We start from the raw sequence: 26,221 nt of genomic DNA on the forward strand, positions 1-26,221 counted from the left end.
GAAAGCTTTAGATTGGCTAAGAGGGAGTTGAAGAGCGAGCTTAGAAGGGCTAAAAGGGGACATGAGAAGACTTTGGCGGATAGGGTTAAAGAGAATCCTAAGGCGTTCTATAGGTATGTCAAGAACAGAAGGTTGGTTAGGGCAAGTTTAGGGCCAGTTATAGATGGCAGAGGGAAGTTATGTGTGGAACCGGAGGAGATTGGTGAAGCATTGAACCAATATTTCTCTTCGGTGTTCACGCAAGGGGACATGAATATAGCTGAGGAGGACACTGGGTTGCAAGGGAGTAGAATAGACAGTATTACAGTTGATAAGGAGGATGTGCAGGATATTCTGGAGGGTCTGAAAATAGATAAATCCCCTGGTCCGGATGGGATTTATCCAAGGATTCTCTGGGAGGCAAGAGAAGTGATTGCAGAGCCTCTGGCTCTGATCTTCAGGTCGTCGTTGGCCTCTGGTATAGTACCAGAAGATTGGAGGTTAGCGAATGTTGTCCCATTGTTTAAGAAGGGGAACAGAGACTTCCCCGGGAATTATAGACCGGTGAGTCTCACTTCTGTTGTCGGCAAGATGTTGGAAAAAATTATAAGGGATAGGATTTATAGTTATTTGGAGAGTAATGAATTGATAGGTGATAGTCAGCATGGTTTTGTGGCAGGTAGGTCGTGCCTTACTAACCTTATTGAGTTTTTTGAGAAAGTGACCAAGGAGGTGGATGGGGGCAAGGCAGTGGACGTGGTATATATGGATTTTAGTAAGGCGTTTGATAAGGTTCACCATGGTAGGCTTCTGCAGAAAATGCAGATGTATGGGATTGGGGGTGATCTAGGAAATTGGATCAGGAATTGGCTAGCGGATAGGAAACAGAGGGTGGTGGTTGATAGTAAATATTCATCATGGAGTGCGGTTACAAGTGGTGTACCTCAGGGATCTGTTTTGGGGCCACTGCTGTTTGTAATATTTATTAATGATCTGGATGAGGGTATAGTTGGGTGGATTAGCAAATTTGCTGATGACACCAAAGTCGGTGGTGTGGTAGACAGTGAGGAAGGGTGTCGTAGTTTGCAGGAAGACTTAGACAGGTTGCAAAGTTGGGCCGAGAGGTGGCGGATGGAGTTTAATGCGGAGAAGTGTGAGGTAATTCACTTTGGTAGGAATAACAGATGTGTTGAGTATAGGGCTAACGGGAGGACTTTGAATAGTGTGGAGGAGCAGAGGGATCTAGGTGTGTGTGTGCATAGATCCCTGAAAGTTGGGAATCAAGTAGATAAGGTTGTTAAGAAGGCATATGGTGTCTTGGCGTTTATTGGTAGGGGGATTGAATTTAGGAGTCGTAGCGTTATGTTGCAACTGTACACAACTCTGGTGCGGCCGCACTTGGAGTACTGTGTGCAGTTCTGGTCCCCACATTACAGGAAGGATGTGGAGGCTTTGGAGAGGGTGCAGAGGAGGTTTACCAGGATGTTGCCTGGTATGGAGGGGAGATCCTATGAGGAGAGGCTGAGGGATTTGGGATTGTTTTCGCTGGAAAGGCGGCGGCTAAGAGGGGATCTTATTGAAACATATAAGATGATTAGAGGTTTAGATAGGGTGGATAGTGATAGCCTTTTTCCTCTGATGGAGAAATCCAGCACGAGGGGGCATGGCTTTAAATTGAGGGGGGGTAGTTATAGAACCGATGTCAGGGGTAGGTTCTTTACCCAGAGGGTGGTGAGGGATTGGAATGCCCTGCCAGCATCAGTAGTAAATGCGCCTAGTTTGGGGGCGTTTAAGAGATCCGTAGATAGGTTCATGGACGAAAAGAAATTGGTTTAGGTTGGAGGGTCACAGTTTTTTTTTAACTGGTCGGTGCAACATCGTGGGCCGAAGGGCCTGTTCTGCGCTGTAATGTTCTATGTTCTATGTTCTATGTATCATCCAGTCGGCACGTCTGGCTGAAGATTGTTGTGAATGCTTCAGCCTTATCTTTTGCACTGATGTGCTGGGCTTCACTGGGTTGGCATCTAATTTTTAAGTGTTCCTAGTGCTGCTGCTGGCCTGGTCTCCTGCACTTCTCATTGAACCAGGGTTGATCCCCAGGCTGGGTGGTAATGGTAGAGTGGGGGATATGCCGGGCCATGAGGTTACAGATTGTGGTTGAGTACAATTCTGCTGCTGCTGATGGCCCACAGTGCCTCATGGATGCGAAATTTGTTCGCAATCTATTCCATATAGCACGGTGGTAATGCCACACAAGGTGGTATAAACCATGTGAAGATAGGTCTTCGTCTCCGCAAAGACTGTGTGGTGATCTCTCTTATCAATACAATCACGGACAGACACGTTTAGGACACATAGAGTGTTGGGGCTGATCTCCAATGAAGCAAACTGTTCCCGAGTTCTTTGGAAGCCCCAAATCGTAGGCGCTCTGATTCATGTCACTCACAGCCAAACAGGTGGACTTACATTACCAACTCACCCAGAATTGAAAAGTCAATCTGTATTCCCAATCAAGCACGGGACGGGACTTATCTGATCTGTTACAGCTCTCGTATTTACGCAGGAGCTATGGAGACATTCACATTCAGAACTACATTGCCCACGCTGCATGTGGCCAAGTGTCTGTGCAGTGAGGAGCTCAGTATGGAATCAGGGGGAGCCCAAGGCCATGGTGCCTGATGGCGGCACAGCAATGGTTGACACCCAGTTCCAGTCAGAGAGCGTGTGAGCGGGAACAACTGTCTTGTGTGTGGGGTTGAAATATGAGGTGCACACCTGTAAATCTCAGCCTACAGTCGTGGGAACCAGGATCGCTGTATCTACTGCGGTAGATACAAATACTTTAGATATTGACTCCTTGAATGTAAATGCATAAGTGGACGGTGCCAGAGACCCAGGTTCAATTCCAGCCTTGGGTGACTGTCTGTATGGAGTCTGCATGTTCTCCCCGTGTCTGTGTGGGTTTCCTCCGGGTGCTCCGGTTTCCTCCCACAGTCCAAAGATATGCAGGTTAGGTGGATTGGCCATGGCAAATTGTCCCTTGGTGTCCAAAGCTGTGTAGGTTAGGGGGATTAGTCATGGTAAATGTGCACGGGTTACAGGGATAGGGTGGGGGACAGGGATAGGGTAGAATGCTCTTTTGGAGAGTTGGTGCAGATTATTTGGGCCAAATGGCCTCTTTCTGCACTGTAGGGATTCTATGGTTCCATGTTTCTAATATTAATGGTTCAAGATTTAGATAAATTAAGTTGCCAACACATTTTCTTAGAGCTGGTTCGCCTCAGAATTTCCAAATACACCATTGGCGGCAGGGAAACAGCGCGAGTGTGAGGGGTGGGAGGTGATGGGGGAAGAGTGAGAGTGTGAGGAGTGAGAGTGAGAGAGAATATGTATGAGGAGTGGGGGAAGAGAGTGAATGGATATGTTTGTGTGTGAGAGGGGTGAGGGTAGAGAGTGTGAGAGATGGGGGGGGGGGTAGAGAGTGTGTGAGGGGTTGAGGGAGAGAGAGTGTGTGTGAAGGGTGGGGAGAGTTTGTGAGTGGTGGTAGAGAGTTTATGTGAGAGGTGAGGGGTGAGGAGAGGGTATGTGAGGGGTGGGGAGAGTGGGCATGAGGGGTGGGGAGAGTGTGTGTAAGAAGTTGGGGGAAGAGAGTGTGGGGGTGGGGGGTAGAGAATGTGTGTGAGGGGTTGGGAGAAGTGTGTGTGAGGAGTGGGAAGTGTGTGTGTGAGGGGTGGGGAGTGTGTGAGGAGTGGGGAGAGTGTGTGTGTGAGGGGTGGGGAGAGTGTGTGTGTGAGGGGTGGGGAGAGTGTGTGTGTGAGGGGTCGGTGGCAGTGTGTGTGAGAGGTGGTGGGTACAGAGTGTGTGTGAGGGGTGGGGAGAGTGTGTGTGAGGGGTGGGGAGAGTGTGTGTGAGGGGTGGGGAGAGTGTGTGTGAGGGTTGGGGAGAGTGTGTGTGAGGGTTGGGGAGAGTGTGTGTGAGGGGTGGGGAGAGTGTGTGTGAGGGGTGGGGAGAGTGTGTGTGAGGGGTGGGGAGAGTGTGTGTGTGAGGGGTGGGGAGAGTGTGGTGTGAGGGGTGGGGAGTGTGTGTGTGTGAGGGGTGGGGAGAGTGTGTGTGAGGGGTGGGTAGAGAGTGTGTGTGAGGGGTGGGGAGAGTGTGTGTGAGGGGTGGGAGAGTGTGTGTGTGAGGGGTGGGGAGAGTGTGTGTGTGAGGGGTGGGGAGAGTGTGTGTGAGGGGTGGGGAGAGTGTGTGAGGGGTGGGGAGAGTGTGTGTGTGAGGGGTGGGGAGAGTGTGTGTGTGAGGGGTGGGGAGAGTGTGTGTGTGAGGGGTGGGGAGAGTGTGTGTGTGAGGGGTGGGAGAGTGTGTGTGTGAGGGGTGGGGAGAGTGTGTGTGTGAGGGGTGGGAGAGTGTGTGTGTGAGGGGTGGGGGGTGTTGTGAGGGGTGGGGAGTGTGTGTGTGAGGGGGTGGGAGAGTGTGTGTGTGTCAGTTTAGCTCATTTGGCAAATGGCTGGTTTGTGATTCAGAATGATGCCAACACTGGGTGTTCAATTCCCAAACCGATTATTCAACCTTGCCCCTAGTCTGAGGTGCGGTGATCCTCAGGTTAAGTCACCACTAGTCAAAGGGGAGAGCAGTCTCTGGTCATTGGGACAATGACTACTTTATCCTTAATTCACAAGGGACTGTAGAGGAAGGAGCTGTAATGCGCAGGGAAAGCTTACTGGCCCCACCCCAATCTGATGGCCACACCCACAGATCACTAGCCACACCTTCCATGCTGATGGCCCTGCCTTCCCTCCTCCTCTGGTGTAAAGGTTACATTGAGAGGACTGTGGGACTCTGCAGCAACATGCAGAGAGCAACAGGAGAGATCAGGAGTCTGTGTGAGGGGGATGCGCCTGCAGCCTGGGCTCTGGAAGTAGCTGGGTACCCCCCGGAAGAAGCAGCCAGCCTGGCAAAGCTGCAGTACAGGCAGAGAGAAGCTGCTGAGCTGTTTCTGGGTAAGGCACAATACAGCTAGCTGCACTGCAGGCATTCGTTCTTCGCAAAGTGATTCTATCAGCAATCTCTCGCGATCTTTCCGCAGCCTGTGCATGGGTCAGACATTCGGCTGTGTCTGTAGCTGATTATTCTTGGAACAGGTCGCGAGTCTGTCACCAGGAGCTTATAGCTTGAGGCACATTACACCACATCAAGCACAGCCACTCAACACTCTCTCTCTCTCTCTCACACAAACACTCAAAGTAAGGCTCAATTTAGCATGGCCAATCTATCTAACCTGCACATTTCTGGACTGGAGCACCCGGAGGAAACCCACGCAGACACGGGGAGAATGTACAAACTCCACACAGTCACCCAAGGCTGGAATTGAAATCATAGAAACCCTACAGTGCAGAAGGAGGCCATTCGGCCCATCGAGTCTGCACCGACCACAATCCCACCCAGGCCCTACCCCCACATATTTTACCTGCTAATCCCTCTAACCTACGCATCCCAGGACTCTAAGGGGCAATTTTTTTTTTTAACCTGGCCAATCAACCTAACCCGCACATCTTTGAACTGTGGGTGGAAACCGGAGCACCCGGAGGAAACCCACGCAGACACGAGGAGAATGTGCAAACTCCACACAGACAGTGACCCGAGCCGGGAATCGAACCCGGGACCCTGGAGCTGTGAAGCAGCAGTGCTAACCACTGTGCTACATCTGTACAGTAAGAAGTCTCACAGCACTAGGTTAAAGTCCAACAGGTTTATTTGGAATCACGAGCTTTCAGAGTGCTGCTCCCTGCTCAGGTAAGTGAGACTCCTTACTGTGCTCACCCCAGTCGAACGCCATCATGACTATCTGTACTGTTGACCACTGTCTACTGCCTGTCAACACCAAACTTGCTTCTCATGTTCATTCTGAAACATAAAATCTGATGTTCTTAATCTTGAACTTTTTTCATTTATAAAGCATGCTTTCACTATAGTTGCTTTTCATGTATAAAGGAAAACAAAGCATCTGGGTCTCTGTGCCCTCCTCCTGACCAATGCTACCCTCCCTCCAAGGGACCAGTTGGCACCAAAGGAGAAACCAAGGGATACAGTCTGGGGTCTTTCAGACAGGGCAGTTGCATGGGCGCAGCTGGATTTTGCCCAATCTGTGTCATGGTGAAGGCAAGTGGCTGAAAAACGGGAATTGGATAATTACCTTAAAGGAGAAAAAGAAAATCAGGGCCACGGGGAAGAGGGTGGGCATGATGGGCCAAATGGCCTCCAGCTGCACTGTAGCCATTCTGTGATTCAATGGGGAGTGACACAGACAAGGAAAAATCGCAACGTTGATCCCCAATGCGTCTGAGCAAGCTGGTGTTAGTTGGAGTGACACAGAGGGCAGGGATTGAAGTTCTCACTGTTTTCCTCAGTATCGCTGGGTGAGGGAGGGGTTTGATGATGATACAATGACCCCGGTTGTAATGTACCAGACACTGCAACCACCTGCAGTCTATGTATGGAATTTAATGGATGCTATCACAATGGCTTAACGTCCTTAGTTTTTTTGTTGGGCTCAAAGTTGCTTCTTGGAAAGTCTAAACAAATTTAAACTACATGAATTTGGGGCGGCCTGGTGGCACAGTGGTTAGCACTGCTGCCTCATAGCGCCAGACATCTGGGTTCGATTCCAGCCTTGGGTGACTGTATGGAATTTGCACGTTCTCTCCCCTTCTGAGCCAGAAGCTCTGGGTTCTAGTTCTACCCCAGGACCTGATGGCCAAGGAAGGTTCGTTCATAATGTGGTCTAACAGGTTGAGTGTCAACCTGCAAATCCTTCTAAACACGCCAGTGACCGGAGGCAAGAGCGGAGAGGCTCCTGCTCAGCCACATTTAGTGCATAGTGGAGCCCCTCAAGCTATAAGCCCCTGGTGACAGACTAGCGATCTGTTCCAGGAATTACTAGCCATGGAAAGTCTGCTTTAGTGCACCATTACATGCGGGAAGAGAATTGGAATGGAATTGACTCAATTATGGGGACTGTAGTCACGGTGGCACAGTGGTTAGCACTGCTGCCTCACAATGCCAGGGTCCCGGGTTCAATTCCAGCCTCAGGTCACTGACTGTGTGGAATTTGGACGTTTCCCCCCGTGTCTGTGTTCAGGTGCTCTGGTTTCCTCCCACAGTCCAAAGATGTGCAGGTAGGTTTATTGGCTATGCTAAATTGCCCCTTAGTGTCAGGGGGATTGGCAGGGTAAATATGTGGGGAATAGGGCCTGGGTGGGATGGTGGTTGGTGCAGACTCGATGGGCTGAATGGCCTCCTGCACTGTAGGGATTCTTTGTAGTCAAGTGAAGCTAATGACAATTATTCTGGTCTCTTTTAAGGGCATTTCATCAATGACAAGCTGATAGGATTTGTTTGTGGAACCCGCTCGCTCACTGACCACCTTACGGAGAGGTCCATGGAAGTGCATGAATCTGCAGGAACGACCATCTGCATTCACTCGGTTTGCGTGGAAGCAGCTTGGCGGCACCAGGGGGTTGCCCTGGGTCTGCTGCGGCACTATATGGCATCTGTGGCACAGACCCATCCCATTCCGAGGCGGATCTGCCTCATCAGCCACCAGTACCTCCTGCCCCTGTACACCAAGGCTGGTTTCAAGGTGATTGGCCCCTCCTCTGTGAGCCATGGGCACGAGGCCTGGTATGAGTGTGCCATTGACCTCAGCAAATGATATCACCCGTGGCCAAGAAACTGCAGAAAAGTGCCAGGCTGGTGATTCAGTACTGCCAATCTCCCTGAGTCCCGAGCCAGATGGCAAGGCAGCGTTCATGGCAGCTACTCTCAGTTTGTACTTCCCAAAGAATTTACTTACTTATTCCTTCACCGTCCAGTTGCAATAGATGTAACTTCCCCTCTGAGCCACTCAGCATCCTGACTTGGAAACATATCGCCGTTCCTTCACTGTCGTTGAGTTAAAATCCTGGAACTCCATCCCTAACAACATTGTGGGTGTACCTACACCACATGGATTGCAGTGGTTCAAGAAGGCAGCTCACCACCACCTTCTCAAGGGTAATTAGGAGTGGGCAATAAATGCTGGACCAGCCAGTGATGCCCACAAATAAAAAGTTACCCTGTGGGCAGATGCCAAGAGCTGTTACCAGCACCTAACGTGGCTCATGGGCAGCCTATACCCCTCCTGCAATGGTGTGGTGGCACTCAACAATAAAATGCAAAGGGGCTGTGTTGTGTGATCGGTGTTGAGCTCTCAGCTAGCCGGGGGGGGGGGGGGGGGGGGGGGGAGAGAGAGAGAAATGGGGAAGGACATTTGCTATATTGGATCTTAATGCCCCTAAAACCAATAAGGGGAAAGAAATCAGTCCTTTGACTTCTATGGAAAAGGCGCAAGTTTCTGGGTATATTGGGAAAATGTGTCAAATGCGATGCAAACTACAGTCAAATAGTCCAGCAACACTCCACTTCCTTGATGACCAATAATGAAAGGCCATTCAGCAGCTTTTGTGGAGCTTCCCTTCAAGAGATAGTGGGGTTGGGTTTTTGAATAGACTTGCTGAATTATCACTGAATTGTTCTGGCACACAGGAGGCCATTTGACCCATCGTGTCTGAACCAGCTCCCCAAATGCGCATTATGACTTTGTGCAGGGAAATGGCACTTTGTTTCTATTCTAATAATCATCTAATGCCCTCTTGAATGCCTCAATTGAAGCTGCTTCCACCTCACTTCCAGGCAGTATATTCCAGATCCAAATCACGCGTGTGAAAATGCTTTTTCTCACATCACATTTGCTTCTTTTGCAAATCACTTTAAATCTGTCCTTCCCGTTCTCGATCCTTTCACAAGTGGGAACATTTTCTCCCTATCCACTCTGTCCAGCTCGATTTTGAACATCTCTATCAAATCGTCTCTTAACCTTCTTCTCTCCAAGGAGAACAGTCCCAACCTCTCCAATCCTCACATCTTGGAACCATTCTCATAAACATCTTCTGCACTTTCTCCAATCTGTTCACATCCTTGCTAGATGGTGCCCAGAACTGTACACAATAATCAAACTTACACACTTAACATTGGAATAGAATCCAGTGTTTACCCAACTGTTCTCATTTGCTAGCTGTGTGTGAAATAGTAAAGATTTTCCACATTGCTTTCATTGGAGGATAGCTAATGTGGTCCCGTTATTTAAGAAGGGTAGGAAGGATAACCCGGGAAATTATAGGCCGGTGAGCTTGACGTCCGTGGTGGGGAAGTTGTTGGAGAGGATTCTTAGAGATAGGATGTATGCGCATTTAGAAAGGAATAAACTCATTAACGATAGTCAGCATGGTTTTGTGAGGGGGAGGTCATGCCTCACTAACCTGGAGGAGTTTTTTGAAGAAGTGACCAGAATGGTTGACGAGGGAAGGGCCGTGGATGTCATCTATATGGACTTTAGTAAAGCGTTTGACAAAGTCCCTCATGGTAGGTTGGTGCAAAAGGTTGGATCTCATGGGATAAAGGGGGAGGTGGCTAGATGGGTGGTCACAGAAGACAGGGGGTGGTAGTGGAAGGGTCTTTTTCCGGCTGGATGCCTGTGATTAGTGGTGTTCCGCAGGGCTCTGTATTGGGACCTCTGCTGTTTGTGATTTATATAAACGATCTGGAAGAAGGTGTAACTGGGGTGATCAGTAAGTTTGCAGACGACACAAAAATGGCTGGACTTGCAGGTAGTGAGGAACATTGTCAGAGGCTACAGAAGGATATAGATAGGCTGGAAATTTGGGTAAAGAAATGGCAGATGGAGTTCAATCCAGATAAATGCGAAGTGATGCATTTTGGTAGAACTAACGTAGGGGGGAGCTATACGATAAATGGCAGAACCATAAAGGGTGTAGATACGCAGAGGGACCTGGGTGTGCAAGTCCACAGATCCTTGAATCAGGTCACAGGTGGAGAAGGTGGTGAAGAAGGCATATGGCATGCTTGCTTTTATAGGATGGGGCATAGAGTATAAAAGTTGGGGTCTGATGTTGCAGATGTATAGAACGTTGGTTCGGCCGCATTTGGAATACTGCGCCCAGTTCTGGTCGCCACACTACCAGAAGGACGTGGAGGCTTTAGAGAGAGTGCAGAGGAGGTTTACCAGGATGTTGCCTGGTATGGAAGGGCTTAGTTATGAGGAGAGATTGGGTAAACTGGGGTTGTTCTCACTGGAAAGACGGAGGTGTGACCTAATAGAGGTGTATAAAATTATGAAAGGCATAGATAGGGTGAACGGTGGGAAGCTTTTTCCCAGGTCGGTGGTGACGTTCATGAGGGGTCATAGGTTCAAGGTGAGGTGGGGGGAGGTTTAACACGGATATCAGAAGGACGTATTTTACATAGAGGGTGGTGGGGGTCTGGAATGCGCTGCCGGGCAAGGTGGTGGAGGCGGACATACTGGGAACATTTAAGACTTATTTAGATAGCCATATGAACGGAGTGGGAATGGAGGGATACAAAAGAATGGTCCAGTTTGGACCAGGGAGCGGCGCGGGCTTGGAGGGCCGAAGGGCCTGTTCCTGTGCTGTATTGTTCTTTGTTGTTCATTCAGGAGGCAAAGTTTGTCTGGTATCATCCATTAGAAACATTACTGATATAAGCTCATCCGCAGTATCCAGAGAGGTGCAGAGATTTATGGGGGGTGGGGATTCCAGAACTTTGGGCCCAGGTAGCCAGAGGCAAGACTCAATTTTGCAGCAATTAAAATCAGAGATGTGTTATGCACCACAATTAGAGGAACACAGAGATTTCAGAGCTTTGTAGGGGTGGATGAAGCTTGGGAGATGAGGAATGGTAAGGGAGCACTTTGTCTCTCCTTTATAGGCTCCTTAAAACCTACCTCTGAACAAACCTTTCACTATCTGTTTTAATATCTCCTTATGTGGCTCAGTGTTAAATATTTCTTTAATAACACCCAGTGCAGTGTCTTGGGATATCTTCCTATGTTAAAGCTGTTATTGAATAACCTGAAACTGCATAATTACACAGTAAGTAACCCTTATCCTCCTGAATGAACAGGTATTGTCCATCAGCATTGATTAACTCTTAGCCTGAATAAATAGCAACTCTGTACAGTTGCACTGTGAGCAACCCTCAGGGTCCTGAATAAGTAACTGTACAGTTAGTAACCCTTCCCCTGCTGAATAAACTGTACCATCAGTAATCCTTACTCTGCTGAATAAGTAACTGTACAGTTAGTAACCCTTACCTTGCTGAATAAACTACAATCAGTAATCCTTACTCTGCTGAATAAGTAACTGTAAAGTTAGTAACCCTTACCTTGCTGAATAAGTAACTGTAAAGTTAGTAACCCTTACCTTGCTGAATAAGTAACTGTACAGTTAGTAATCCTTACCCTGCTAAACGGTACAGTTAGTAACCCTTACCTTGCTGAATAAGTAACTGTAAAGTTAGTAACCCTTACCTTGCTGAAGTAGTAACTGTACAGTTAGTAATCCTTACCCTGCTGAATAAATTACTGTACATTTAGTGAGTAATCCTTACCCTGCTAAACGGTACAGTTAGTAATCCTTACCCTACTGAATAAGTAACTGTACATTTAGTGAGTAATCCTTACCCTGCTAAACGGTACAGTTAGTAATCCTTACCCTACTGAATAAGTAACTGTACAGTTAATGAGTAATCCTTACCCTGCTGAATGAACAGTAACTGTAAACACACAGTGAGAAACCCATAGAACCCTGGAAAAGTTCTGGTCAGAAAGAGGCCAATCGGCCCATCATGTCTGCACCGTCCACAAAAGAGAAACTAGCTACTCATTTTAACCCAATGTTTCAGCACCTGGTCCCTCTGGGTGAAAAGGTTTTTTTTCCCTCATGTCCCCTCTCATCCTTCCACCAATCACCTTAAATCCATGCCCCCTGGAGTTGACCCTTCAGCTCGGGGAAACAAGTCTTTCCTGTCTAGGCCTCTCATAATTCTGTATACCTCGATTAGATCTCCCCTTAGCCTCCTCTGTTCTAAGGGGAACAACCCTAGCCTATGCAACCTCTCCTCATAGCTGCAATTTCTCAGCCCTGGCAACATTCTGGTAAATCTCCTCTGCACTCTATACAGAGCAATTATCTCCTTTCTGTAATGCGGTGACCAGAACTGTGTGCAAAACTCGATCTGTGGCCTAACCAGCGCTTATACCGTTCCAACATCACATTCCTGCTTTTGTATTCAATATCTTGCCCAATAAAAGAAAGCATTCCATTTGCTTTTTCGACCACCTTGTCCACCTGTCCTGCCACCTTCAAGGACCTGTGGATATGCACTGCTCTCTCTCTTCCTCTACCCCTCCCAATATCTTCCCGTTTATTGAATATTCGCTGGCTGTATTTGCTCTCCCCAGATGCATCACCTCTCACTTTTCCACATTGAATTCCATTTGCCACTTCTCTGCCCACTCAACCAAACCATTTATATCATTCTGGAGTCGACAGCTTTCCTCTTCACTGTCAACTACATGGACAATTTTTGTGTCATCTGCGAATTTCCCAATCATACCGCCCATTTTGAAGTCTGCATCATTAATATATTTGTGAGGGAGTCCAAATTTAGAGACCATATTTAATAGATTGTCACTCATCTATCAAATAAAGAATTCACAAGAAATGTCTTTGCCAAATAGGTTAGGATGTGGAACTTGCCACTGCATTTCCTCACACATTTAAGGGGAAACGAGGGAAACACGAGGGAGAAAGAAAAAGAATGATATGCTGATGGGACGGATGAAAGAAATTGGGAGGAGGCTCACGTAGAGCATGAACATTGCTGGAGACCAGCTGGGCGATACAGCCTGCCTTGGTGGGTGCTGTAAAATGCGATGTGCTATCACACATGATAACTCGGTACTGTTACGCAGTAGCCCTCAGCAGGATGGTCAAACAGGAATTTACACAGCACACATTTAGCCAGAATTGAAACAGTGTATTTACAGAAAAAAAAAACAATTACAGATTAAAGAGTTAACATTTTTGTTGTTGCTAAAGGAGGGTTTATAGCAAAGCTGTAAAGGTGCTGCAGAGCAGTTCAAAGACAGACAGCGACAGAATGCACTCCTCCAAATGGGCATTTTCACGACAGAAGGTTCCGTGTTACGGTGTGACCCTGTTGATGAGGGCAGTGTGTCTTGGAGCTAATTTGCAGCATTAGATTTGTACAGTACAAAAATATAACCATTTGTTCAACTGAAGGGGACCTGTGCGCCAATCTCTGCAACTTTTGCCCGTTTTTTTTCCCAAATGTAGTGCATGATTGAGCTGCACAGAGACGGTGCAGAGAATACTGGACAAAAACCCAAAGGTAGAGGAGGGCTTGCAGATGGGCAGATTCCCCTCTACCTGTCCTTTACTGTCGAGTCACTTCTTACACATTCGCGCTCGCTCTCGACATATATACATACACACATATGCATGTATGTATATATGTATACAATATATATGTACATACACTCACATATACAGTGCATAGTTTATTTATTTATCAATGAAATTCTGAGTTTGTGTTCCTGGCAAATGAGAATTATGAGTGATATTTTCTGAAGACCAAATGATACACGTCACCTTAGAACTGGTGCAATAAGTTCTTTGAGAGACCATGCGCCAGAATTCCCCGACCTCGCCCGCGGCTGGGATTCTCCGGTCCCGCTGCAGTGAATGGAGAATTCTGGCCCATATCTCAATAGTGAATTACTAGGCATTAAACTAGACACTATAAATGTATACATTATTATATATAAAATATACAGGCAATACAGTTTAAAGAGCTATAGCACAATTACCAAAAATAACATTCAGGCATACACGTGGAGTGACCCTGAGGGTCCTGCTCCGTGAGTGGGTATGAACATGTAGTGTGTGGGGGGTTAGGAACTGTACCCTGTAATGCCCAGAGTGGTACGTCATGTTAAATGTGGCAACCTCCCTGTATGTGGTAAACGAGGCTTCCTGGTTGAACAGCCCATCGATATTTGCTACCTGGGCTGACGCAGGGAGTAATGGCCAGCCTAGGTGAGGGTTCAGAAGGGCTCTTGGTGCTGGAGGATCTGGGACTGAAGAAGGATTCAGTGTGTGTGCGAAAGTGAGGGGGCGAGGTCGTGGGGAGGGAGCGAGGTCGTGGGGAGGGGGCGAGGTCGTGGGGAGGGGGCGAGGTCGTGGGGAGGGGGCGAGGTCGTGGGGAGGGGGCGAGGTCGTGGGGAGGGGGCGAGGTCGTGGGGAGGGGGCGAGGTCGTGGGGAGGGGGCGAGGTCGTGGGGAGGGGGCGAGGTCGTGGGGAGGGGGCGAGGTCGTGGGGAGGGGGCGAGGTCGTGGGGAGGGGGCGAGGTCGTGGGGAGGGGGCGAGGAGAAAAAGGAGGAAAGGAAAGGAATTGGGATGTCCAAACTGGACTGCCTGACACCTACTGATTCCCTGACATCAGGATAGAGATGCACATTGAGTCAATCCCACTTCTCCCCGCTGAGTGGCCAGTGAAGTATGGGAGTGAGCAGACCAGCAATATATTGCTCCTTTTACTGTGACTGGGAATGATCAGCCTTGAAGCGAGACAATATATTGGTATATCGTTGAAATGAGGCACGACGCTGAAGCTTTTCATCCTGCACTCATCAGGACAAATACAATATCAAATTTCAAACAATCGGAACAATGGATACTACAGCAGAAAAGGGTGCTGATTGGTTGGAAAGTTGACTCGCATTGGCTGAAACATTGCCATGGCAATAACAATGAGTAATTATAGGCTTCTCGTGCCCCCTGGTAAAATCTGGACACCCTTTTCTCCTGTGGTATTAATTGTGGTTTTTGATATTTAGAATTCTTGTGTTTGTCTGGATGAGTGGAGGATGAAAAGATTTGACAACATGTTTCTTTTCAGCAATAATCAAATTCTGCAGCACTGAACGAATATTTGAATGAATCTGCTTTCGCCAAAATTAATTCAGCTCCAACTCTAAACAAAAGACTCACTCCGCTTTCTTTGAACAAAGCTCGGGTTAATGTCCAAATACAGCTCCCATTGTGAAATGGAGCAAATTGCTCTGGCCCATTCTAGATCCTGTCTGCTTTCTTGCATGTTTGTAGAACCCCAGTCCAACGCCGGCATCTCCACATTCTAGATCCAGCAGGGGAGGAGGCCACTCAGCCCCTTGAGTTTGCCTTACCATTCAATTGGACCACCAAGGTTCTGTATCTCAATTCAATTTATCCGTCTTTGGTTCACATTGATGATAAGACTTGCCTGATAATCTAGTGACCTCAGTCTCAAGAGCTCTAATCGAGTCTCAGAATCCACAGCTTTCAGGAGGGAGATTTCCAGATTTCCTCCATCTTTTGTGCAAAGATCTTCTCCCTGACATCACCCTTGAATTTTGAATTGAGGTCCCCCCTGTTCTGGATTCCCTGCAAAGCTTGTGTGGCTTTTGCTACCAAATAAACCTGTTGGACTTTAACCTGGTTTTGTTAAACTTCTTACTGTGTTTACCCCAGTCCAACGCTGGCATCCCCACATCATGATTCCCTGTGCCATAGGACATTGCTTCTCTCTGGCTACCCTATCAAATCACTTTAAACATCTCTTTCTAAATCTTTCTACATCACCCTCAACCAGCTAAGCCCAAGGGAATTGCTACAACACAGGAACACTTGCATATCAAACAGCGAAAGCAGCATGCGATAGATAGAGTGAAGCAATCCCACAATCAATAGATCAGATCCTAAGTCTGCAGTCCTGCCACATCCAGTCATGGTGGAACTGAACTGAACTGGACTAGCCATATAAAAACTGTGGCTACAAGAGCAGGTCAGAGACGAGGAATTCTGCAGTGAGTAACAACACCTCTTGATTCCCCAAAGCCTATCCATCATCTACAAGGCACAAGTCAGGAGTGTAATGGAATACTCTCCACTTGCCTGGATGGGTGCAGCTCCAACAACATCCAATAAGCTCAACACCATCCAGAACAAAGCTTGATTGGCTCCCCATCCACCACCTTAACATTCACTCCCTCCATCACTAACGCACACTGGCAGCAGTGTGGATCATCTACCAGATGCACTGCAGAAACTCATCAAGGTTCCTTAGACATAACCTTCCAAATCTATGTCTTTTACCACCTAGAAGGACACAGGCAGCCAATTATAGAGAGAGGTGAAGGAAATCCTAGTGCAAGAGGTAGGTTGCAATGACGTTTCTGAAGAGGGGTGAGGAATTGGTGTTGAAACAAGTGGTGTTCCTCAGGGATCAGTGCTGGGACCTTTGCTGTTTGTATAATATATATATATATAAATGATTTGGAGGAAAATGTAACTGGATTGATTAGTAAGTTTGCGGACGACACAAAGGTTGGTGAATTTGCGGACAGCGATGAGGACCATCAGAGGATACAGCAGGATATAGATCAGTTGGAGACTTGGGTGGAGAGATGGCAGATGGAGTTTAATCCGGACAAATGTGAGGTAATGCATTTTGGAAGGTCTAATACAAATAGGAAATATACAGTAAATGGCAGAACCCTTAAGAGTATTGATAGGCTAAGGGATCTGGGTGTACAGGTACACAGGTCACTAAAAGTGGCAATGCAGGTGGAGAAGGTAGTCAAGAAGGCATACGGCATGCTTGCCTTCATCGGCCGGGGTATTGAGTTTAAAAATTGGCAAGTCATGTTGCAGCTTTATAGAACCTTAGTGAGGCCGCACTTGGAATATAGTGTTCAATTCTGGTCGCCACACTACCAGAAGGATGTGGAGGCTTTGGAGAGGGTACAGAAAAGATTTACCAGGATGTTGCCTGGTATGGAGGGCATTAGCTATGAGGAGAGGTTGGAGAAACTTTGTTTGTTCTCACTGGAGCGACGGAGGTTGAGAGGTGATCTGATAGAAGTCTATAAGATTATGTGAGGCATGGACAGAGTGGATAGTCAGAAGCTTTTTCCCAGGGTGGAAGAGTCAATTACCAGGGGGCACAGGTGCGAGGGACAAGGTTTAGAGGAGATGTACGAGGCAGATATTTTTACACAGAGAGTGGTGGGTGCCTGGAACTCACTGCTAGGGAGGTAGTGGAAGCGGATACGGTAGTGACTTTTAAGGGACGTCTTGACAAGTACATGAATAGGATGGGAATAGAGGGATATGGTCCCTGGAAGGGTAGGGGGTTTTAGTTAAGTCGGGCAGCATGGTCGGTGCAGGCTTGGAGGGCCGGAGGGCTGAAGGGCCTGTTCCTGTGCTGTAATTTTCTTTGTTCTTTGAATGAGGCATGGTGGTGAGGGTTGGAGATCGGGTTCCTGAGTGTAGTGACATGGGTGACAGGGACAAGTACTCAGCCACTGACTTGGGGGTGGGGGATGTTGGAATGAGGAGAGAACGAAGGCAGTGTGCAGCTGGAAGAGCAGAGGGCACTAACAGAGCTATTGGGTGAAGGAAGGTTCCAACTGGATCTGCAGATGTGGATGTTGGAGCCAATACAGTGAGTAGGGAGCCAACAAACCTTAGTCAGAGATGCCAAAGTGTGGACCTAGAATGGTTAAAGAGGAAGTAAGACTGGAACATTTAAAAAAGACCTATAATTTGCACAAATGCATGATGAATCTCTGAAAGAGTGCAGTTAAAAATATCAGTCCAAACAATTTGAAGCTACAATTTGGCTTTTTAGTGCATTTTGGAGAGCTTAGTGTTGACGTCTACAGTTCTATTTATGAACAACGAGAAATACGTCAATAATCCAGAGAAAATGAATTCAAATCCCATCACAGCACCTTGAGAATATCAATTCAGGTCAAAACGAAAATGTGACATCAGTAAAAGTGACCATGATGCCTTGGATTGTCAGAAAAATCCAAACAGTTCACATATGACCTTTAGGGAAAAAATCTGATGTCTTTCCCTGGTCTAGCTTACATGCGACTCCAGGGCCACAGCACGGACTCCTAACTGCCCTCTGAAATGGTCTAGCAAGCCACTCAATTGTATCATTATCTCAGGGTAACTAGGGATGGACAATAAATGCTAGCCTTGTCAGCAATACCTATACCCCAAAAATGGGTTACAGGAGGCAGTTCTGTCCATTGTGCAATGCAGGTGTTAGCTCTTCAACTTGTTCTATCAATTCAAATCTCATTCTTTTACTCTGTTTCCTTTCACATTCCTGCTCTTCAAATCTCTTTCCAAGCTCCTTTGGAACAAGACCCGGCTTCACTAGCTTCATGCTTCAATAACCCAGTGTGTGAAAACATCACACAAACATCACTGTGGGCGGCACGGTAGCACAGTGGTTAGCACTGCTGCTTCACAGCTCCAGGGACCTGGGTTCGATTCCCGGCTTGGGTCACTGTCTGTGTGGAGTTTGCACATTCTCCTCGTGTCTGCGTGGGTTTCCTCCGGGTGCTCCGGTTTCCTCCCACAGTCCAAAGATGTGCGGGTTAGGTTGATTGGCTAAAATTGCCCCTTAGTGTCCTGAGATGCGTAGGTTAAAGGGATTAGTGGGTAAATGTGTAGGGATATGGGGGTAGGGCCTGGGTGGGATTGTGGTCGGTGCAGACTCGATGGGCCAAATGGCCTCTTTCTGTACTGTAGGGTTTCTATGATTCTATTCTATGATCACTTCCAATATTCTACCCTGTGACAGCCTACGCTGTGCTGTTACTGCCTGGATTCTCCAAACTCAGGACAAAGCTGCAGAATCACTCGGATCTTGCATCTTCTTCAATATTAAAATGTAACATTTGAAGAAAATCTGCGTCTTTGGACCCGAAATCAGGAGCATCCTTCATCAGGGGAGGGAAAGGGCATTGAGATCATTTGTCACGGTGTCAGCTGAAATATGCACAGTCGGACCTGTGTGATCGATGTATTTTTTTTAAAATAAAAGCTTAACCATGACTTGTATCTGAAGGCCATTTTATGTTTTGGCGGGGGGCAAGTGGGAAGGATGGGGATGAGGAAGAGTCCCTTTAAAACAGGCTTCATACAGTATGACTGGCTTGCAAGGGCCCATATTCTGAATGCATGCTCGCCTGCTAGGAGCATAAGGAAAGTAATCACCCTAGCATGAATTCCAGTTTCCCCGTGAGCCCACTAAGAGGTACAGGCTCTGTAATAGGAGCACTCATTCAGGTCACTGTCCCTATTTGCAGGTGCCAGGGCAAAGGTTGACTCGGAGCTAGTAAACAATAGTGAGAATGATGATGTGAGAGAGGTACTGTATCCCGATTTATAAACCTGATTTATTCTTCACTGAATAGAATTCTAATCTAAAATTCTTCTGATAAGCGTTTTTTCTTAAATTCCCTGTACAAACTAACAAATAATTGCTGTTCTGTGCTTGTTCAAGATACAAAATATGTGTCGTTTTACAAGTTAGACGGATGACATTATATCAATTCTATTCACACAATTAGCGAAAATATTTACAGATTTGACATTTAAGAAAGTGGGGAGCGTGGAGAGTCGCATCATGTCATTTGGTGTGGGGCCTCTAGCATCTCCATCAGGAAGGTGTCAATGGGAGTATCCCCGATCAGCTTGAAGAAGAATAGGTGCTCGAGACACTTGAGTCCGATCGATCGGAGGGCCGGAAGTCGCAGGAGCAGCTTTGCAAACCTGGAGAGATGCAGGAAAACTCCATGTCATCCACCCCCTTGAACAAAGAGTGACAGCAACAAACGCTACCCAAACCCACAGTCAATCTGTGAAACTGGCTCCTGGGAGAGATGTCAAAGCAGTCAGTGACGATTCACTCCACTGCAAATTAGCCAGACATCTCCCAGGCTAACTTGGGGATACAGTGTATGAGGGAGCAATATAAAACCTTCGTTAGGCTACAGCTAGAGTACTGTGCACAGTTCTGGTGTCCACACTATAGGAAGGATGTGATTATACTAGAAAGGGTGCAGAGGAGATTCACCAGGATGTTGTCTGGACTGGAGCACTTCAGCTATGAAGAGAGGCTGATTAGGCTGGATTGTTTTCCTCAGAGCAGAGAAGGCTGAGGGGGGAACCTGATTGAGGTGTACAAAATTCTGAGGGACATGGACCAGGTAGCTCGGAGGAAACTTCTCCCCTGAGCAGAGGGGTGAATAGCCAGCAGGCATAGATTTAAAGTAAGGGGCAAGAGATTTAGAGAAGATTTGAGGAGAACCTTTTTCACCCAGAGGGTGGTGTGAATCTTGGGGGGCGGGGCACAGTCCCAGAATAAGGGGTTGACCATTCAAAGAATCGTAGAAATGTTACAGCACTAGAGATCATCATTCAACTTTTTTAGGGCCGAGACGAGGAGAGGTTTTCTTCATGAGGAATTTCGTGAATCTTTGCAATTCACTAGCCCAGAGATCCACGGATCCGCCATTATTTGAGTCTATTCAAGACAGAGGTTGATAGATTTTTGAATACCAAGGAATTTAAGAGATACAACGATAAGAAGGGAAGAGATAATTGAGGTGGAAGACTATATAGAATGGCAGAGTGGGCTTGAAGGGTCGTCTGGCTGACTCTTGCTCCCGTTCCTTATTTATGTCAGGATGGGTGAAGGTAAGTCTTGTTTCTAAATCCTTGTTAATCAATTTCCCCAACGTGCATCACTTTATAGGGTCACAGGAGCCCATGACTCTGGACAATCCACAGTCTAGAGCCCTTGCACTGTCAGTACCATTGTCACTGGGTTCACGTCTGCTCCTCTCATCTGATATCAATCACTTGGGCTCACACAGGCTGCCCTGCATCACTTCCCCCAATCACCAATCTCAATAAAAATATTCCCGGACCATGTTGCTGAACTCTAGTTCACGCTAAAACCACTAACAAGGTGAGTAGATGGGGTCGGGGTTCCAATTAGCCATGATCTATATGTATGCTAGTACAGGCTTCGAGGGGCTGAATGCTCCTCTCCTGTTCCTTTGCAAATTATTCTGTAGCACAGGACAATGTTCTAGATCTTCTGGCATTAGTCACAGATCTAGAAACATAAACACGGACTGTTCAATGCTTCACAGCACAAACACATGCTGTAAATGACCTCAGTCGCTTGCATCATCTATCAGGGGAAATATTTTCCTCTATCTATCCGAACAACTCCTTTAATCATCTTCAGCATTTCAATTAGTTCCTCAGTTTATCCATGGGAAAACAGGCCTAATATATGAACCTTGACCTTGTAACTGTAACCCTGTGCAGTGGGTCCAGTATTTCCTCTTGCGGAATCCTACCAGAACAGCAACTGGGAGGGACAACAAGACATTCTCTCGGTTTTGATGATAGGACACGACATGTTGGTGCAGTGATTGGTTCCCTTAAAATGTAGACAAACAAATGCTTCAGGCGGTGGGTTCAGTTAGGTATAGAGAAAAACAGTTATACAGACAGGCACAGAAACACTGCCAGAGGCAGATGTAAAGGACACAAAGATACAGCCACAAATAGACACAGGCACAGGGATGGGGCGAGTGTGAATGTATAGATAAACACACACACAGTCACACACAGTCACTTACCTGCCAGGCTGATCAGGGTACTTGTGTTTTGTATAAGCCTCTAGTGATGCATACACCTTTTCCCTCAAAGATTCCACTTCTCCTGGGTTTGATAAACCTTTAGCATCTAAAGAGGATGTTGAAAATATTCAGGTTCACTTTGGGAGCATTAACATTGCAGACACCTATATTTTAACTGTAATGTACAGAGTCTGAACAGACTAAACTCATCACATTCATTACCAATGAACAGAAATCTGGTGAATAAACCTCGATGTTCAATTCCATTATAGAGTACATTCTGATTAATCAATCACTCCCATTTGTATAGAATTCCAATTAGTTGAACCTCCTCCCGTTTATTTCTATTATATAGAATTCCAACAAATAATTCACTTCCTATTCACCCCCAGTGTACAGAAGTTCAATAGAACTTCTTCCATTCACTCCCACTGTACCCAGTAAACATTCCCAAAAGTACCTCAACCCAGTGTTTGACAATTAGTCCAGTCCAATTTGAGCTGTTGTTGGAGGTTCAATGCGGCTAGCGAATGCTGTTCATGTCGAGTGTTCAGGGTATGTTTAATACTTAAATGAGATGTCTGCATTGAATGCTGAATGAGTGGTTCAATGGATTGTGTGGCCTGGTTGTGAAAATTGGTTCCTATCAGTTACAGATAGTAAACCCCTGATGTAGGGGTCAGCACTCTACCGGTTTCCTTCCGCCGAGATCTCTCTCTGACAATGAACTCCACATTAGCGTATCATGGTGTAGGTTGTACCTGGATTGAAGAGGACGATGGCTCTCAGGCACCCCAGCTCAGTCTTGTCCATCTGCATATCCTTCATCTTCGAAACTAATTCTGTCAGAACTCTAGCCGGAGCACAGAAAGAAAAAGCAGTTATTGCCTCAAACTCGCTCCGGGTTTGCCTCACTACAGTGGTCATGCCTTCGAGCTCCAGAATCGCTCTCCCAAACCATTCCACCAAGCTGCCTCTCCAAATGTTCCCTTGCTGAGTGTGACCTGCCTGTTTCAGCGTGGGGCATGTGGCTAATGGCAGCGATGCAGCTCTTCACTCTTCTTTTTGCTGTATAAATGCACATTGTTGTTGGCAGGGCTTCTGCGGGGCTGCACAGGAGGGGTGGGCAATATCACAGATTAGTTAACGACAGGGCTGAACTTGCGCTCTGCCAAGGAGGGTGGAGGGTTAGGAGGGTGGCGGCACGGCAGCATTGTGGCTAGCACTGCTGCCTCACAGCGCCGGGGAGCCTGGTTCGATTCCCGGCTCGGGTCACTGTCTGTGTGGAGTCTGCACATTCTCCTCGTGTCTGCATGGGTTTCCTCCGGATGCTCTGGTTTTCTCCCACAGTCCGGAAGACATGCTGGTTAGGTGCACTGGCCATGTTAAATTCTCCCTCAATTTACCCGAACAGGTGCCAGAGTGTGGTGACTCGGGGATTTTTCACAGTAACTTCATTGCAGTGTTAATGTAAGCCTACTTGTGACACTAACAAACTTTTTTCTCAGCCAGGTTACAAGGGGAGGCTGCAGTGAATGGAGTCACGCTGGAGATGTACTCAGAAGCAGAGTTCCCAATGAGCAGCCAGGGTGAGGAGGAGAACTGCCCTGGGGCAGGATAGTTCACAGATTGAAGAGATGAAGGAAAAAGTGGGAACATTCCCCGAGTGTCACAATCTTGGTTTAAAACCTCGATAGAGACCTGTAACATTTTCTTCTTAAAGAAGAAGAAATCTGAAATCCTAGTTCTTACTAAGTAAATGAAATCTAAAGATACCATGGTTTAAAGGAGAATATTTACTGTACAAGAAGCAAACAAAGCAACACTAAATGTTATCTTGGCTAACCTCCTACACTCTAACATCCTGAATCAACATTGTTAAGCATTGAATTGAAAGAAACATACTGTGGATGTTGGAATCCGAAACAAAAACAGAAAATACTGGAAAATCTCAGCAGCTCTGACGAAGGGTCGCCCAGACTTGAAATGTTGGCTCTATTCTCTCTCCACAGATGTCAACAGACATGCTGAGATTTTCCAGCATTTTCTGTTTTTGCGAAACATGAATTAACAAAAAGATTGTAGGAGATTGAGGCCAGATCCATAAACTGAGAATACGCAAATATGCAATTTGCTGCAGATGTTTCACCGACTGCAAGATAGCTTTGGTGGATCTACACACCATCTAGACTGAGTTGAGGAGGTTCCACAGACAGACATGTGCCATTTATGACGAAGTCCATGCTCATGGACATTGGGTTGGTTGCGCTGCTGCTGTCAGTTTTGGGGTGGTACAGTGGTTAGCATTGCTGCCTCACAACGCCAGGGACCCGTGTTCAATTCAAGTCTGTGCAGAGTCTGCACATTCTCCCTGTGTGGGTTTCCTCCGGGTGCTCTGGTTTCCGCCCACAGTCCAAATATGTGCGGGTTAGGTGGACTGGCCGTGATAAATTTCCCCTTAGTGTCCAAAAATGTGTAGTGTAGTTAGGGGGATTAGCCATGAGAAATGTGTGGGAATTGGGGATAGGTAAGATGCTCTTTTGGAGAGTTGGTGCAGACTCGATGGGCTGAATGGCCTCCTTCTGCACTGTAGGGATTCTGTGGAGAAGAGGAAGAGCTGCAATTCTTCATGATGAGAGACAGAGTTTTTAAGCACTTTGTGACTGAGTTTGACATCGACCTGCCGGGTCAATGTGTAAGATCTGTCTTAGTTCAGTCCGTCAATGAATTGTGCGATTTATAGCTTTTAAATCGACCACAATTTGCTGGTTAATTCATGTTTAACTTGTAGCACTGCTGTGGTGTAGGGTGGTAGTTAGCTAAGCTAGTGTTTAGTGTTTGCTTTGCTTGATTCTTGTATAGTAAAGATGCATCTGTTTTAAACCGTGGAATTGGAACTTTATTCTTGGATTTCAGAATTCAGTTTTAAAATTTTTTAAAATTACAGATTATTGCCCAAGGTTGTAACAATAGTTAAAAAAGGCAATAGTTTAAAAAATCTTATCTGATAATAAAGCCCATTGATCCATGTGACTGACTCAACAGCAAGGGCAACTGATTACTCCACTCTGGGCAAGGGAAGGGTCCATCAGCCATGGGTCACACACCAAGTCACCATCCATAGACTTCAGGATAAGGACTGGGTTGTAAAGCCTTTCACAGATGAATTTCCTACTGAACTTGTCGAGTGCCCCACACAGTGAAGTAGCAGCCCTGGAATCTGAGAGTCTATCTCACCCCATCACCAGGAGTTGCCTAAAGGTTGGAGAGAGTGATGGGGTGTTGGGAGGGAAGACCAGAAAATGAAGAGTAATTTGCGTACCTGTCGAATATGGAACCCACACCAGCGCTGTGGGCACTACTGCGATGGACGTGCAGTCCTGTGGCCAAGAGGATGCCATCCTTCACTGAGATTGAACGATGAGAGAATGAAGCGATGAGCAGCTCGTTCCAGCCTACACAAGAAACATGCACCGAGTGATCCTCCACAAAGAATTAACCATTTTACATGTAGCTGCACATAACACTGAGGTCCAAAGACAATCCGATTAACCCTCTCTAGCCGTCTAATCCCCTCCCACACCCCATGTACACTCTACGCTATCACACACTCTACCCACCCATTTAATCCCCTCCCACACCCCATGTACACTCTACGCTATCACACACTCTACCCACCCATTTAATCTCCCATATATTTAGCCCTAGCCTTTGACACTCCATCCCACTCTCACCACTATTTTGATGAGACTCTTTGAAACTTGGTTTTTTGACTTTTCTTTCCCCTTTAGTGACTAAATATTTCCTCCTCAGTTTCCTCCCCACCTTCTCCTTCATCAGCATCTTGCTTGGTGCTGACGTAACTGAGAAGTCCTGTGCTTATACCGAGCACCATATAAACATCCGACCAGGGGGTCCCACAGGCTGCAAATGCCTGGGGGGGGATTTAGAACATCCACTCACCTGCCCGGAGGAGAATGACTTGATCGTCGAGAGGGAGATCGGAGAAGTGCGGAATTCTCTTGGCCCACTCGACCAGGGTGAAAAGCTGTTTATCTGCAGCCTGGCAGATGTTGGTGACGGGGTCATTGGACTGGATAGAGAGAAAGGCAGAAAAAAAAGCTATTGTACTTCAATCAGTTATTGCATTAAAAGCATCTCTACAGAACTGAAGGGTCCAGTCTCTGGCTGTTTACAAATCCCGAGAGCAGCCCACAGGAAAAGTAAAAGAGCAGATGATGCTGGAGGACGGGGGGTGGGGGGGGAATGATTGGATCTCTTGTCTGTCCCTTTTCTACTGGGGAGAAGGGGTTGATTCTCTTGTGGCTGAACTCAGTGACTGGGAATTCATGACAGGATTCTGCCACATAGTGGAGATGGCAGGTGGAATCTGCTCAGAACAGAACGGTGTTTGTTGTTCCAGTCTCATCTTTATTTTCCAAATTCTACCTTAGACGCTGGGGGCAGTGTCTCCAAGCCGAGTCTTCCCACCAGAGCCTGCTGCCCCTTTAACAGCTTCACCTATTCAGAGCTGATTTGCATCCTCACATCCCAGCAAGGTGAAAACAATACCTTCATTCTTCAGGACTCATGGCTTCCTGTGAAAGGCCCAGCATAGATTCGGAGGCAGAATGGCCTCTTCGTGTGCGATTGTTCTCTAATTCTTGAATCGGTAGCTGAGACACTGCCGTCAGCCTCTCAATTGGAAGTCACTCAAGCTTGACTGGGTGACTTGCACAGGAG

The 26,221-nt window shown here is 47.0% G+C and overlaps 2 protein-coding genes across 2 annotated transcripts; one reads left to right on the plus strand and one right to left on the minus strand.

The window, feature by feature from the left end:
- Positions 1-4,825: 4,825 nt before the first annotated feature.
- On the plus strand, positions 4,826-7,772 carry LOC144489472 (uncharacterized). Its single transcript, XM_078207334.1, has 2 exons — positions 4,826-4,976; positions 7,338-7,772. Exons 1-2 carry the CDS (start codon positions 4,826-4,828, stop codon positions 7,685-7,687), a joined length of 501 nt encoding a protein of 166 aa, XP_078063460.1. The 3' UTR covers positions 7,688-7,772.
- A 5,143-nt stretch (positions 7,773-12,915) lies between these two features.
- LOC144489470 (retinoic acid receptor RXR-alpha-B) lies at positions 12,916-25,571 on the minus strand (the record flags this gene model as incomplete). The annotated part of the gene is made up of 5 exons (XM_078207333.1): positions 12,916-19,592; positions 21,479-21,584; positions 22,240-22,331; positions 24,801-24,933; positions 25,442-25,571. Coding segments are annotated over 5 exons (609 nt in total), but the record flags the coding sequence as incomplete, so codon positions are not given.
- Between the last annotated feature and the right edge of the window lie 650 nt (positions 25,572-26,221).

This window comes from Mustelus asterias, unplaced genomic scaffold (assembly GCF_964213995.1).
Source record: "Mustelus asterias unplaced genomic scaffold, sMusAst1.hap1.1 HAP1_SCAFFOLD_2220, whole genome shotgun sequence".
Lineage (NCBI taxonomy): Eukaryota > Metazoa > Chordata > Chondrichthyes > Carcharhiniformes > Triakidae > Mustelus > Mustelus asterias.